Source organism: Gopherus flavomarginatus, chromosome 9 (assembly GCF_025201925.1).
Source record: "Gopherus flavomarginatus isolate rGopFla2 chromosome 9, rGopFla2.mat.asm, whole genome shotgun sequence".
In the NCBI taxonomy this organism is placed as follows: domain Eukaryota; kingdom Metazoa; phylum Chordata; order Testudines; family Testudinidae; genus Gopherus; species Gopherus flavomarginatus.
Genome location: NC_066625.1, coordinates 1,876,572 through 1,889,364, shown reverse-complemented (window position 1 = coordinate 1,889,364; position 12,793 = coordinate 1,876,572). Strand labels below are relative to the sequence as shown.

Below are 12,793 nucleotides of genomic sequence, written 5' to 3'. Positions count from 1 at the left end.
TCCACAGCATCTAGGAGTCTCCATCATGGACCAGGACCCCATTGTGCTCAGCACTGTACAGACACAGAAGAAAGTGGTCCCTGCTCTGAAGAGCTTCATACTTCTTTTGCCCTGTATAGTTTCAAGCGACCCTGAGAGTAAGTAGAAGTTTGGTGGGTTCCACGTACCTGTAGCTGCAGGGCTCTGCCCCATACAGACATGCTAGGATCATGTCCTCTGGTTGGTAGCCCATCCTGATCCTCTCTTGCAGCGGGACTTTAGAGAGGATGCTAGTGGACTGCAGAATGTACCATTCTGTCACCGCTTGGGCGGCGCTGGTGAAGTTCCAGTAGATGCACTGTGGGGTGTCCTTGTGGTGGCACTGAAGACACATGGAGTTAGATTTTAATGTGTAACTAACAGACAACCAGCAGGCAGCTGGCCTTATGTTCAGAGGGATGGGATAACCTATGGGCTGGAGTAGTGACTGTGGCCCTCTGTAGCATTCACAGGGTATTGGGGTCACAGCATACATGAATGTAAATCCTGTGGCCCCCCCCAGCCCACTCCATCGCCACTGCCCGCATGACATTTGCATGGTTGGCATGGAGGCCCTTTCTGCAGAGCAAGGACATCTAAGTGCAGCTCTGCCCATGGTCCCCAGGGCAGGGCTTCAGTGGACTGGTGTATCTAACACTGCCCTAATACCACAGGTGAATTTCACCTTGGAACCCATCTGCTGTCGGTTGCACCTAGCTCAGTTACCATGCGGCCCTGCACTCCTCCCATGGGGTGGATAGCAGTGTACTCAGGAGCTTTCCGGGTGCAGGAGCAGAGTCCAAGCAGACCATCAGTATGCAGCGCACTAGCACGAGAGAGATTTACATGCCAACTTTCTGTGCACTAACTGTTCATCCACACAAGCCCTGAGTGTTCAATCCTGGTGGGGATCCTCAGAATCCCTAATGAATGACTGCAGCCAGTGTCCCGGGTGTGTCGCCTGGGGCAGGATCAGGCCCAAAAGATTAGAAGTGAAACAAACTGGTTCTATGCTGGTGTGATTAAAAAATCTCAAACGTAGCAGCCCCCCAATACACCGGCGAGTCCTATGGAACAACCCTTTAGAGATGCACCAGCCTGACGGAGCAGCCCCCAGTGTGTCCCTGTGCAGGAAATCATTTGACATGGGGTCAGTGTTCAGTTCCCACCAGCTCTAAACGGAGAGAAAATGGCTGGAAATGATGCACTGAGCTGTGCCAAGGCCCCTTTGTGAGCCAGCCCAGACCACACGATGCAGCTTTTCAAGAGAGAACCCTGGTGGAGAAATAAAATCCAGAGGCCCCATTTGAAGCCTCTCTTGGATGGAGAGAGCCCTGCGATGGGGTGTTCACCCTGCACTTGTCCTGAAAGGGTTAGTGAAGACTAAGCAGGGGGGGATGGAGGGGGTTAATGAACCCTAGAAGCCACAGCTGACGGGAATCATGTGGCTAAGCAATCCCCTGACTGAGGGAGGGAGCCCAGCTGAGGAGGAATGAACTGAGCTGGGACTATAAAGGCAGGAAATTGGAAGCATAAGGGGCGGCTCCTGGGAAGTCTGCAGTTGCTCCCTGGGAGAAGGGAGGTGCGTTTTGGCTGGCAAACCTGGGAGCTAGGAACATAGGACAGGACTCATGGAAAGGCTGTAAGATCTAGAAGGGAACAGACCTAGACAGCTGGCAAGAGGGTAAGCCTGGGTTCCCTGCCAGCCACAGAGGAAGTGGCACTCTGAGGCAGCGAATGGGAAGACTGCCTAGGACTGCTGGCGAGGAAAGACTTTGATATCCCAGAAGGGGAACACACATATAGTGACTTGGCTGGAGGGCTGAGTCACGAAGAGGCAGTAGCAGCTTGTGGAGCTCAGACCCAGAGGCAGACAGATAGCGTGTAATGGTGGGAAGCGGCGGTGACCTTGTGAGCTATTCCCCGGAACGGCCAGGAGATGCCACCTTAGCAGCGAGTGGAGCCCCCATCACAAGCCCTATCTGCCTTGCTTCCAGGGTCTAACTCTATTTATTCTCTGTATTATCATAGCACCCAGGAGCCCCGGTCTTCAACCGGGACCCTGGTGTGCTAGTGCTGTCCAGAAACAGAACAAAAAGACAATCCCTACTCCAAGCAGCTCACAATGTAACGTGTCCTCGAGCGAAGTACAGAGCACGTCTGCAGGGAGCCATAAACCTCCACTTACCAGCTTCACTGCCACTTTGTGTTTCTTCGCTTCTGATGTCATGTTGGACAGGGCGGGAGAGGAATTGTTAGGCTGGGTTCCTGAGCCACTTTGGTTGGTCTCAAAGAGATCGATAATGACGGGATGGTCTGGGTCACTTTCATCAATCAGAACCAAGGGGATTTGGTTCCAGAGCTTCAGGTCTAACCTCTGAGAAACAGTCTCACTGGAGTGTAGTGGGGGAGCTGAGATTGCGTCCCCGTGCTTGGACTGCAGGATCCTTTCCAGGGCTGCCTCAGTGAGCTCATCCAACTCTTTCAATAGATGCCTCACCTTGGAGTATCTGAAGGACAAAGAGCAGTTAGCAGTTGCTGGGAAGATGGCAGTGGCTTGCAGTAGGTTGAATTTCTATAGAGAACACGGGCCTTAGGTAGCTTCATAAAGAGTTACTGAAAAATGAATGAAGTCCATGCATGAAGAGTGATCTAGGCTAGAATATGTATCCTACCTGCCAGACCCTGGAGCAAGAACCAGATATAGAATTAGCGAGGCGCTAAACAATCAGTGTTTTACTGATGACTTGCTGTGTTTACAGAAATAATATCATCTTTCAAATAACTCAGGTTTCTGGGTCAGCAGTGGGCTAACATACCCAGGAGCCACTCTGGAAGGAGAAGATACAAAAATCAACCCACTCATTGTGGGTCTGCTCTGAGTTTTGTGAGATAGACTGGGATGGCCTTTACACTTAGGATCATGCCTCTGCTCTGTCATATTGATGTAAATTTAAAGTATGTCCAGTGAAGTCATTGGACTGCCTGATTTCACAGGAGTTACTCTGAATTTACATTGGAGTAACCGAGAGCAGATATTGGCCTTTCGTGGCACCCAGATAATGGGGTTGGGTTGCAGAAAGTGTTTTCATTCATTTCTTTTGTTTTCATTTGTTTAAGGGCTTGCTGAATGACAATGCACACTTTCAGAAATCCCGTATCTTTGCAATTTGAGATGGAAAAGATTTATAGTGCTAGGCCCTGGAAATGTCTCTGAGCAAGTCAGCTTCACACTTGGTGCAGACAGGGGACTCACTTGTAGGGGCTGGCATTGCAGACCGTGACTGCTGGGAACTTCATGGTCTTAAACCCTATAGAGAGAGATGAACTGACACTGTAGGAGAGGTATGTGTCAATGAGGATCCCCCATTGCCAGAAGACGAGAGATGCGAAGAGCAGAGTCAGGAAAAACCAGATGACTTTTTTCTTTGGCCCCTCTCGGATGATGCGCTTGGGTCCATGTGTGTTGGTGTTATCGCAGTACCAGACCAGCAGCTCTTTATATGTGTATCCCGGCCCCTTCTGGAGACGGTGCAGCACTCTAATGAAATACCTTTTAAAGTTCATTGTAATGCCTGTGAACATGCGGGGGAAACAGAACTGGTTAATCTTAGGCAGCGGGATTTAAATTACTTGCTGTATTCTGCTTGTAGGAGTCCTTCACATGGGAAGCTACCCAGCAGGTGCCTTCAGCCTGTCTCTGGTAGCTCTCCAGGTGGGTTTCACAGATCACAGGGTAGCGATCTCACCTATGCCCTAGCAGTTGTGGTCTTTGTTGCCAGGAGGGAAATGTGAATGAGATTCCCAGCCTCTCACTACCTGTGTTGAAAGAGACCTCTCAACCTCCCACTGTCCCGCTCCAGAACTGGGCCTCCTCCAGCAATACTGAAAATCCTTCCCACCTAGATATGGGTAACGGAAAACATGCAGTTATTGAAAGGCAAGTCATACTTGCAAACCCATTCTGAGCCTATTACAGCCTACACTGTGTAAGATTCTTGGAGAAGGGACCTAGGGTGACCAGACAGCAAATGTGAAAAATTGGGACAGGGGGTGAGGGGTAATAGCAGCCTATATAAGAAAAAGACCCAAAAATCGGGACTGTCCCTATAAAATCGGGACATAGTGGTCCCTTTAGGGTGACCAGGTTTTGTCTCAAAGAACCATCATTCATGGCGCTGTATGAACATTAACATATGCTACTACTGTAGACCAACCTTAATCGGCTCTAGGTCTGTTTAAACTGCATAACTCTGAACTGGTTTAGAACAGCAATTAGGCTAACTCAGCTCAACTCTCAGTGTAGAAGGGACCTAAAGGGATTTGCCTTGAAATGACTGGGGAAGAAGTATTACCAGCTCCTTGGGCATCAGGTGTGTCCACCTCCCGAAAGGGGAGGAGGAAAGAGGGATTTGGACACAAGTGTCCTTTTTCAAGACTAAAAATATCAAAGTAGCAAGGGGTGCCTGCAAGAGAAGGGACAGTAGGTTTATTTATTTTTTTCAGATTCCTTTGTTTTAAGATAGTATCAGTACATTTTGTGCTGCTGATGTGAAGGATGCTGCATATTTTGGACTGGTATTGTGAGTACCTGGTACATTTTATGCTGTTATTGTAAGTTGAGAATGCATGTTACTAAATCTTTATATCCCGGAGCAGGATTTCACAACAAAAGAGAGATCTAGCTAAGCAGAAAATCGTTCAGAGGTTTAAAATGTAGAACGTCAGGATTGAAGACCCATGTTAAATATGGTATGAAGCATACTGGGAACAGTAATACTGAAGGTGTAAAACTAGAAACGTTTCAGAATTCAGAAGAACAAATTCTGCTTTTATGCAATGTTACTCTTACTAAATATAATCCCACGTAAATAAAATATCAAAGGAAAGTTGCTGTACAGGTTGCTGGGGTGTAGGTCAGGCACTCAGATCTCTTTACACCTCTAGAATGGGAAGGCAATGCAGGCTGATTTCATTTGGTTAGATGGTCTTTTTCTCTTGGGCCTATTTGGTGAGATGACTGCATCAGTCTGAAACCTCACCTAGCCAAGCCGAGGAACTGGATAGTAACTGTGTACTCACACAGGCTCAGCTGTTTATGGGAGTGGGTGAGCACACCTTCCAAATCTGGCCTAGATTACAAGTGCAATGAGTTTGATAAAGATTGAAAATGATTCACTGACTTTGTGACGTCTCACAGCTTCATGCTGAGCAGGAGTCAAACTCCCATCTGTCTCCAGTTACTCACAGCCCCATGATCCTGTGCCATGCCCCAACAGCTCCTCATCACCCAAGATCAAATGTCATGAGACCCAGATTACCTCTTCCCTAAGGAAAACCCATGCAAAGGAGCTCTGAAGGGGAGGAACCCTCAGCACTATCTCATTCCAGAGATTTCCTAGGATTGTTCTGTCAGGGACAGGGCTTAGATTCTTTCCTCCTGGGAACAGGAAGAAGTTTTGTCCCCACGCCCAGCAGATTTCATGGAATCTGCAAAGGGGACCTGGGGCCCCCAGCCCTCTGCCTCCCTGACAGCATTACTCCAATGACGTTACAATACCAAGGAAGGACTCTCCGAGCCCCCCGCTCTCAAGAGTTTCTTCAGCATGAAGGGGGCCTTTAGGTTTGATTAATTTCCCACTGGCTTTTGTGCAGGTCTGTGGTGAGGATGAGGGCAGGCAATAGGCACTTTTCCTGCCTATCTCTTCTACTTTCCAGACATCGATGCCTGACCCTGCAGAAGACCTCTGCAGGGCTGGGGTGCTGCAGAAGCAATGACTCTTCGCTGAATCCCAACTCACCCCTGTGGAAGACAGGAGAGGTCCAAGCAGAAGGTCCCCTCTGAGCAGGCAATTCCAGAGGAATAAACAAGCCTGTGGCACAGAGAAAGGCTGGAGGTTTATTATATGTAGCCTTTTCACCTCTGCTGTCCTGCCACCAGTTAGACATCTGCTTGCTAAATCCCGGATCAGGAAACCCCTTGTCTCACAAACTGGCATAACCAAAATACACTGGAAGCCAGAGAGATTGGCAAAAGCAAACTAGTAAATATTTCCCCCTCTTTTAAAAAAATCCATTAAAAAATTTAGATTGATTAGATTAGATTAAAATTAAAACACACCTGAATTCCACTGGGTAATTTCCAACTTTGTTCATAGAATCATAGATTAGGGCTAGCAGAGACTGCAGGAGGTCATCTAGTCCAACCCACTGCTCAAAGCAGGACCAACCCCAACTAAATCATCCCAGCCAGGGCTTGGTCAAGCCTGATCTTAAAGACCTCTAAGGAAGAAGATTCTACCACCTCCTTAGGTAACCCATTCCAGTGCTTCACCGCCCTCCTAGTGAAATAGTGTTTCCTAATATCCAACCTAAACCTCCCCCACTGCTACTTGAGACCATTACTCCTTGTTCTGTCATCAGGTACCACTGAGAACAGCTGAGCTCCATCCTCTTTGAAACCCCCCTTCAGGTAGTTGAAGGCTGCTATAAAATCCCCCCTCACTCTTCTCTTCTGCAGACTAAATAAGCACAGTTCTCTCAGTCTCTCCTTGTAAGTCATGTGCCCCAGCCTCTGATCATTTTTGTTGTCCTCTGCTGGGCTCTCTCCAATTTGTCTACATCCTTTCTGTAGTGGGAGGACCAAAACTGGATGCAATACTCCAGATGTGGCCTCACCTGTGTCAAATAGAGGGGAATAATCACTTCCCTCGATCTGCTGGCAGTGCTCCTACTGATGCAGCCCAATATGCCACTGGCCTTCTTGGCAACAAGGGCACACTGCAGACTCATATCCAGCTTCTCATCCACCGTATCCCCAGGTCCTTTTCTGCAGAGCTGCCACTTAGCCAGTTGGTCCCCAGCCTGGAGCAGTGCATGGGATTCTTCTGTCCTAAGTGCAGGACTCTGTACTTGTCCTTGTTGAACCTCATCAGATTTCTTTTGGCCCTATCCTCCAATTTGTCTAGGTCACTCTGGTCCCTATCCCTACCCTCCAGTGTATCTACCTCTCCTCCCAGCTTAGTGTCATCTGTGAACTTGCTGAGGGTGCACTCCATCCCATCCTCCAGATCATTAATGAAGATGTTGAACAAAACTGGCCCCAAGACCAACTCCTGGAGCACTCTGCTTGATACCGGCTGCCAACTATAGACATTGAGCTGTTGAGCCCAACAATCTATCCAGCTTTCTGTCCACCTTATAGTTCATTCATCCAATCCATACTTGGTAGACCAGACTAGCTGGATGCCCTGGGATCTGCATTTGCTCCGCTGTTTATTCACTCTTCCCACTGATCAAATAAGAATTTGAAATTGAGAGGTGCAGAGTCTGGTCTTGTTTCAGTTCTAAAAATCTACCACTGAAGGGGATCCTGAGCTCACGCAGCTCTGTGTATCAATGGCTCATTTACTTGAGGGGCTCAGCTTTATGGGGAAGCTGCCTGACCCCAATTGTGTCTGATAATTTTGAGATTCAAACGTTACCCTGAAATGAACATACACACAATTGTCCTCCCTCCTGACTGCTTGACGGGAGATTCCCTTTCTCCTTTCCCCACATTCACTGTCCTTTCTCCCTCTTGATCTCTGCCCCACTCACATTCTCCTCCGTGCCCCACCAGAGTCTCCCAACTCCCACCTGTCCCCCTCAGCCTCCCACCCTTCGAATTCTTCTTTGCCCCCCATTCCTTGCTGCACCTTACTGCATCCTAATCCCACGGGTTCCTCTGCCCCCTTTAGTCTTCCCTGGTGCCCCATTCCTCTTTCCTACAGCCACCCTCCTTACTCTACTAGATTGTGCTGGCCCCCTTCATGTGCCCTTTGCAGCACCCTCCCTGCCCCCCCATGACCTGCTTCTCCCACTGTCACTCCTTGTCCCACTGCCGTTCATCCCTCTCGCTGCCTCCTGACAGCACAAAGGAGGGGCCGTTTTTATTAAGCCCAATCTGGCATTAGTCCAATTGGAAACAATGGGAGGTAGCATCCATCTTTGCTTAGGGCAGCCTCATTGCTGCCTGCAAAGGCTATTTTAATTGAGGACAGTTTTGTGGCTTCACCTCATTAAGAACAATAGAGTGGCAACCATTTTGAAAAAGGGCAAAGCTGTGCAAGTTGGTTCCTAATTATCCCCAGAAGCTTTAAAAAAGAAAAACGCACACGGCAACTCTGCTACTTTCTCGTGTGTGTGTGTGCACTGATGGGAAATGCATTCTGCTGGCCACCTATTTGGAATAGCTCACTGAGATAACTGTTACTGTAAGAGGGGCCATGGATTCCTTTCAATGCTTTCTCTCTGTTCAAGTAACTTGTACATTCCTGGCCAGATATTTTTCACTCCTCTTGCTGCCGTGGTTAAAATGTATCCACAGCCCTTCCTCTAACCCTCCTCCCCCTATAGTCCATCAAACCAGCAGTGAGGCTACCATAAAGTTATTGCAGCATAAACCGAACATTTTAGCTAGTCCTCTTTGTGCAAGGGAACTTTCCTCTTTCAGGTCTCAGTGGAAGAAGCTGGTTGGAGTCCTGTCAGCACAACTCCAGCAGAGCTCTGCCACCAGAGAGAACAACAGGAGTTAGTGCAGAGTCGTCTCTGTGCAGAGAGCAGATCGGGGGGTGGGGGCTAAACCTTCTGCTTTGGTGTTAGGTCCATGTGGGGACAAATCTCTCCCCATCCCCGACACACACTTCTCAAGTGGAAACCTTGGGAGGACACACAATGGAGTTTCTTCTCCCAAACCCTTCCTGTGGGTATTTCCTGGGAGGGTTCAATCAGACACACTGAACTAAGACCTAGGATTCAGACAGTTCCATCCAGAAAGAAATAATGCTCTGAACTCTGAAAATAAATGGTAAAGAAGGCTTTAAGAAAAGATCAAATTACAAGTCAACCCCTTGTTAGCTCACTTCGATTAGAACGTAAGCTACCCCATTCCTGCTGGACACACAGTGATTGCCCATCACATGGATAACATGTTCACAGCTCTGCAGGATATGGGAATAACAACATTTTCAAATTAGGGAAGCAAATTACAGTTTATATAAACCAGAAAGCTTTGCACAACAGGTGGGAATGTTTTCAGGGTTTCACAGAGTCATTTACCCAATCAGGTGGCTAATAGTTTGGTCTAGATGCCCATGGCTTGCCCAAACTATATTCAAATGTTCCTTCTCCCTCACATCTTTGGTTTGGCAGTTTTGTTGTTCACTCAGTGCCTGAACTTGTTCTCAGCTTGTTCTTTCTATTAACAACATGAGATTGGTGAGACACTAAGATATTTTCTTTCTATTGTGAAAGTTAGGTCAACATCTGACTGGGAACTGTCAGAGACCCAACCTCTTTCCACTAAGGCACTCGTAATATTTGGTTACTACTGAACAGGACTGGATCAAGAACCAGTGACTTGGGTGAACAGCAGGTTCCTTATTGCCAATCATCCTAGTCAGCCAGGATCACGGCACAGACTTCTGAACTACAGATGCTTTTCAAAAATGTTCTGAGTAATCTGAAATTGCAGATACACTCAGGAACATCACTGTTCATTAATTAGCCTTTCACTTTACTACCCAGACAGCCACCATTCATAATTCATAACACATGCATAAACTCTAATATTACAATACCATAAAGCCTATGTTTCTTACATCCACGATTGAAGGGTTTCCTCTGTTTCTCTTCAAGTAAATGCTCCCCAGAAGTTTCATAACAAACGTATTCTCTTTAAAATAAACTACAATGTTTCTATAGTCTTCTGAATATTTAAATCTTTTCATTTACAAAATTACAATCAGTTAAAATGCAGCATATGTACATCATTGAATACTTATCCTTTTCAGATTAAAACCCCTAAAGTGTTTACTTATATTTCTTTGTTCACAATTTTGCAGCAGTCATTATCTTGAATGTATTTGTATTTATCCATCTAACAAACGGCCCTTTTAAAAGTGACTTTGTAGCTCATATTTCCAATACTTTCAGCACCCTTTTGTATTCTCTTGCAACTAGTTGTTTTCACAGAATTAGCCATCATATCCTAGATTCAGATGACTTATTTTAGAATGTTTTCCTATCATTTAAAACCATGTCAAGTAGTTCAAACACAACATCTAATTGTTTATTTACTTACCCTAATGTTTTTCATTATTTTCTAAATATTCAATTAAAATTTTCTTTGGGATTCATTTCCATTATATTATACTAGTTACAACCCCACAAGAAGCAGAAAAATAACTACTAATATAAACAAAACCAGCTAATCTGACCAGGTTTGTTTTATTGCTCAACCTAAGGACACTATCTTGCAACTCCTATTCACAAGAGACATCCCACTGATGTCAAATGACGTGCTTGCCTGAGAGAGAATTATTCATGTGAGTAAACTTTTGCAGGGTTGGACCATCCGTGAAGAGAAAAAACAAACAGCATAAAAGGTGAAAATGAAATGAGAATTTTATATTCATAATTTAAGGCATTATTAATAGAGGATTTTTAATTAGGACTAATCTTGACCATGGCCCTTTAAAGATTTTAACACAACTGACATTTCTAAATCCATCTGAGGAGACATGCCCTGGTTCTGGACATGGGAAGTGCCCTGAATTGGCTCCAGCCTAGAGTTAGGCTCTGCCCACATCTGCTGTGACTTCAATAACAATTTTGAGGAAATCTACCCATCTTTGCAGAACCACTGGTGCACCTCTGCTGGTGACAGAAATGGTGGGAGAGCTACTGGAGGCAAAGCAGAGGAATTTTTACCTCCTATCATCAAGACCTGCTCTGAGCTGAGTTGGATGGCATGGTGGTAAAAGGGCTCTGCCCTGTTGAGGAGGAAGTCATAATTCCCAGCTTGAGTAGCCATCAAGAGAAGTGTAGCAGCAGGAGGGCTGGCTGGCCAAGTATACACCTACCATCTCAGAGGGGATCACAGGGTAGCGGCTTGCACTACCGAGACGACACGGCTATTTTAGCATGGCTGCACCAACACTGATCAAGCTGGCACGTCCACTTGAGCAGGAAAGTACATCGTCCGGTTTCAGGGTAGACATACCCTAAAGCACCCACCAATGGAGCGGAACAGGTAGAGTAATACAAGGGTGGGGAAATCTCCTCTCTGCCCGCACCAAAAAAATGCTGTGTAAACCAGGCTACTGGAGATTACTATTTATCCAAATCATTTAAAAAAACTGTTTACATGGGAGGTTAAATCCTTGCCAGGTAAATATCCAAAACAAAATAATCATAACAGCTGTTATTTCAAGAGACTTTATACAGGAATATAGTCAGCAGATCTTTCTATAGTCAAATCAGTCTGAATCCCATTTTACAACCCATTCGCGAAGATGGGGTTTATGTGCACTAGGCCTAAACACTGGTCTCCAGGAGCTTTTTAAACATGATTGTGAAATACTTAACCCTGCCCATGTTGACCAGGAAAGAAGATTAGCCCAAACTGGTTTTGAACAGTGTTTAAAACTGTTCATAAAAAGTTTTATCCCCAGTGCAGAGGGAGTCAGTCTTTACCTGCATGAGTTTAACATAACCTGCCTTCACTTTATCACTTTATAACATACTAGTGGGGACTCATATTCTAAGAACCAAATCCCACAGGAGGCAAACAGGCTTTTTACCCTGTGCACACTGATTTCAATGACCCTGCTCAAAGATTTAAAGTTAAGCTAAAGTGGTCAGCATCTTACAGGACTGAAGACTAAACTGGCTGCTAGGTTAGCAAACTGACCATTAATTGATTTAAAAGAACCTTTCCCAGCCCTGAAGAAAAGCTCCATGTGGCCTGAAAGCTTGTCTCTCTCACCATCAGAAGTTGGTCCAATAAAAGATATTCCCTCCCCCAACTCGGGGCTCTAAAAAAACCCAAAAAACCAACACATTTGAACAATGTTCTGCCCAATGCTGGCAGCACAATAGACTGGTTAACAAACACCATTTTAAAGGGATTTTCTAATGTGGCAGGAGGCCAAGAGCCAAGCTCCCTCCCTCTGGCCAGAGTAAGCATGGCTTTCCAAGGGCAAAGCTGGTTGAGAAAAAGAAAAGTTGCACTTTAACGCACACAAATGGTCACTTTTCCAGAAGGAAAGTAACCTTACATTTGTTTTTAACCTTTCCAACAACTTTAACACATTTCCTTACCTTAATTTCTACAAGCTTTTTTTCTAAGATAAAATCTTACCCTTTCCTTACTTCTGCAGCCGGGTTGGGCCAGGGTAGCTTGCTACAGGTCTGCAGTCACGCCTGCAATCCTTGAGACAGCTCCTTGTGCTCACTTGAGCTGAATGTCGGAGGAGTTCAAGTGGCTCATGTTTTCTAAAGGGGTACGTCAACGGCTTCTCTGGGAACCCCTCAGGCTGCCCGGCTCTGCCCTTAGCTGGGATGTACCATGTAGTGCAAAGCACACAGGTGATAAGTGAGAAACTGGCACCCACCCACCCACCACTACTGCACAGATAAATGTACTAACCCCACACCCTGAATCAGGGAACATAGCAGCACAATACTCTTCTCCTCCCCCGGCCTACATCCAAATGGAGGGTAGGACTGAGAACTGAAGGTGGCAGGAGCCAGACAGAACTCCACACAGGATACTACAGTAGCAGATGAACATGGGATAATGCATGTATTTGTCCCTGCTGCTTCCCTTAGATCGCACTGTTAGCAAAATTGCAGCATGCAGCAATAGCTGCAGCCATGTGGGACACTTTATGATGCTCTATTGCTGCTTCCAGAAGCTTCTTGTTTTACTGTTTTACCTTCCCCACCCCTG

General features: G+C 46.2%; 2 protein-coding genes across 3 annotated transcripts in view; one reads left to right on the top strand and one right to left on the bottom strand.

Moving 5' to 3' along the window:
- Positions 1 to 10,196, top strand: part of COG7 (component of oligomeric golgi complex 7) — a 63,198-nt gene extending 53,002 nt beyond the window's left edge. Inside the window, exons 17-18 of the mRNA XM_050968571.1 lie at positions 8 to 137; positions 5,674 to 10,196. Coding sequence (XP_050824528.1) covers positions 8 to 135 — 128 coding nt within the window. The 3' untranslated portion in view covers positions 136 to 137; positions 5,674 to 10,196. The remainder of the gene's footprint in view (positions 1 to 7; positions 138 to 5,673) is intronic.
- Positions 1 to 12,269, bottom strand: part of SCNN1B (sodium channel epithelial 1 subunit beta) — a 30,565-nt gene extending 18,296 nt beyond the window's left edge. Inside the window, exons 1-4 of one of the 2 annotated variants that reach the window (XM_050968591.1) lie at positions 12,163 to 12,269; positions 3,275 to 3,593; positions 2,207 to 2,528; positions 168 to 361 (exon numbers count right to left, since the gene is read on the bottom strand). In XM_050968591.1, coding sequence (XP_050824548.1) covers positions 168 to 361; positions 2,207 to 2,528; positions 3,275 to 3,585 — 827 coding nt within the window. In that variant the 5' untranslated portion in view covers positions 3,586 to 3,593; positions 12,163 to 12,269. Of the gene's footprint in view, positions 1 to 167; positions 362 to 2,206; positions 2,529 to 3,274; positions 4,106 to 12,162 lie in introns of those variants that run through there. The other variant, XM_050968590.1, reaches the window with a different exon arrangement.
- Between the last annotated feature and the right edge of the window lie 524 nt (positions 12,270 to 12,793).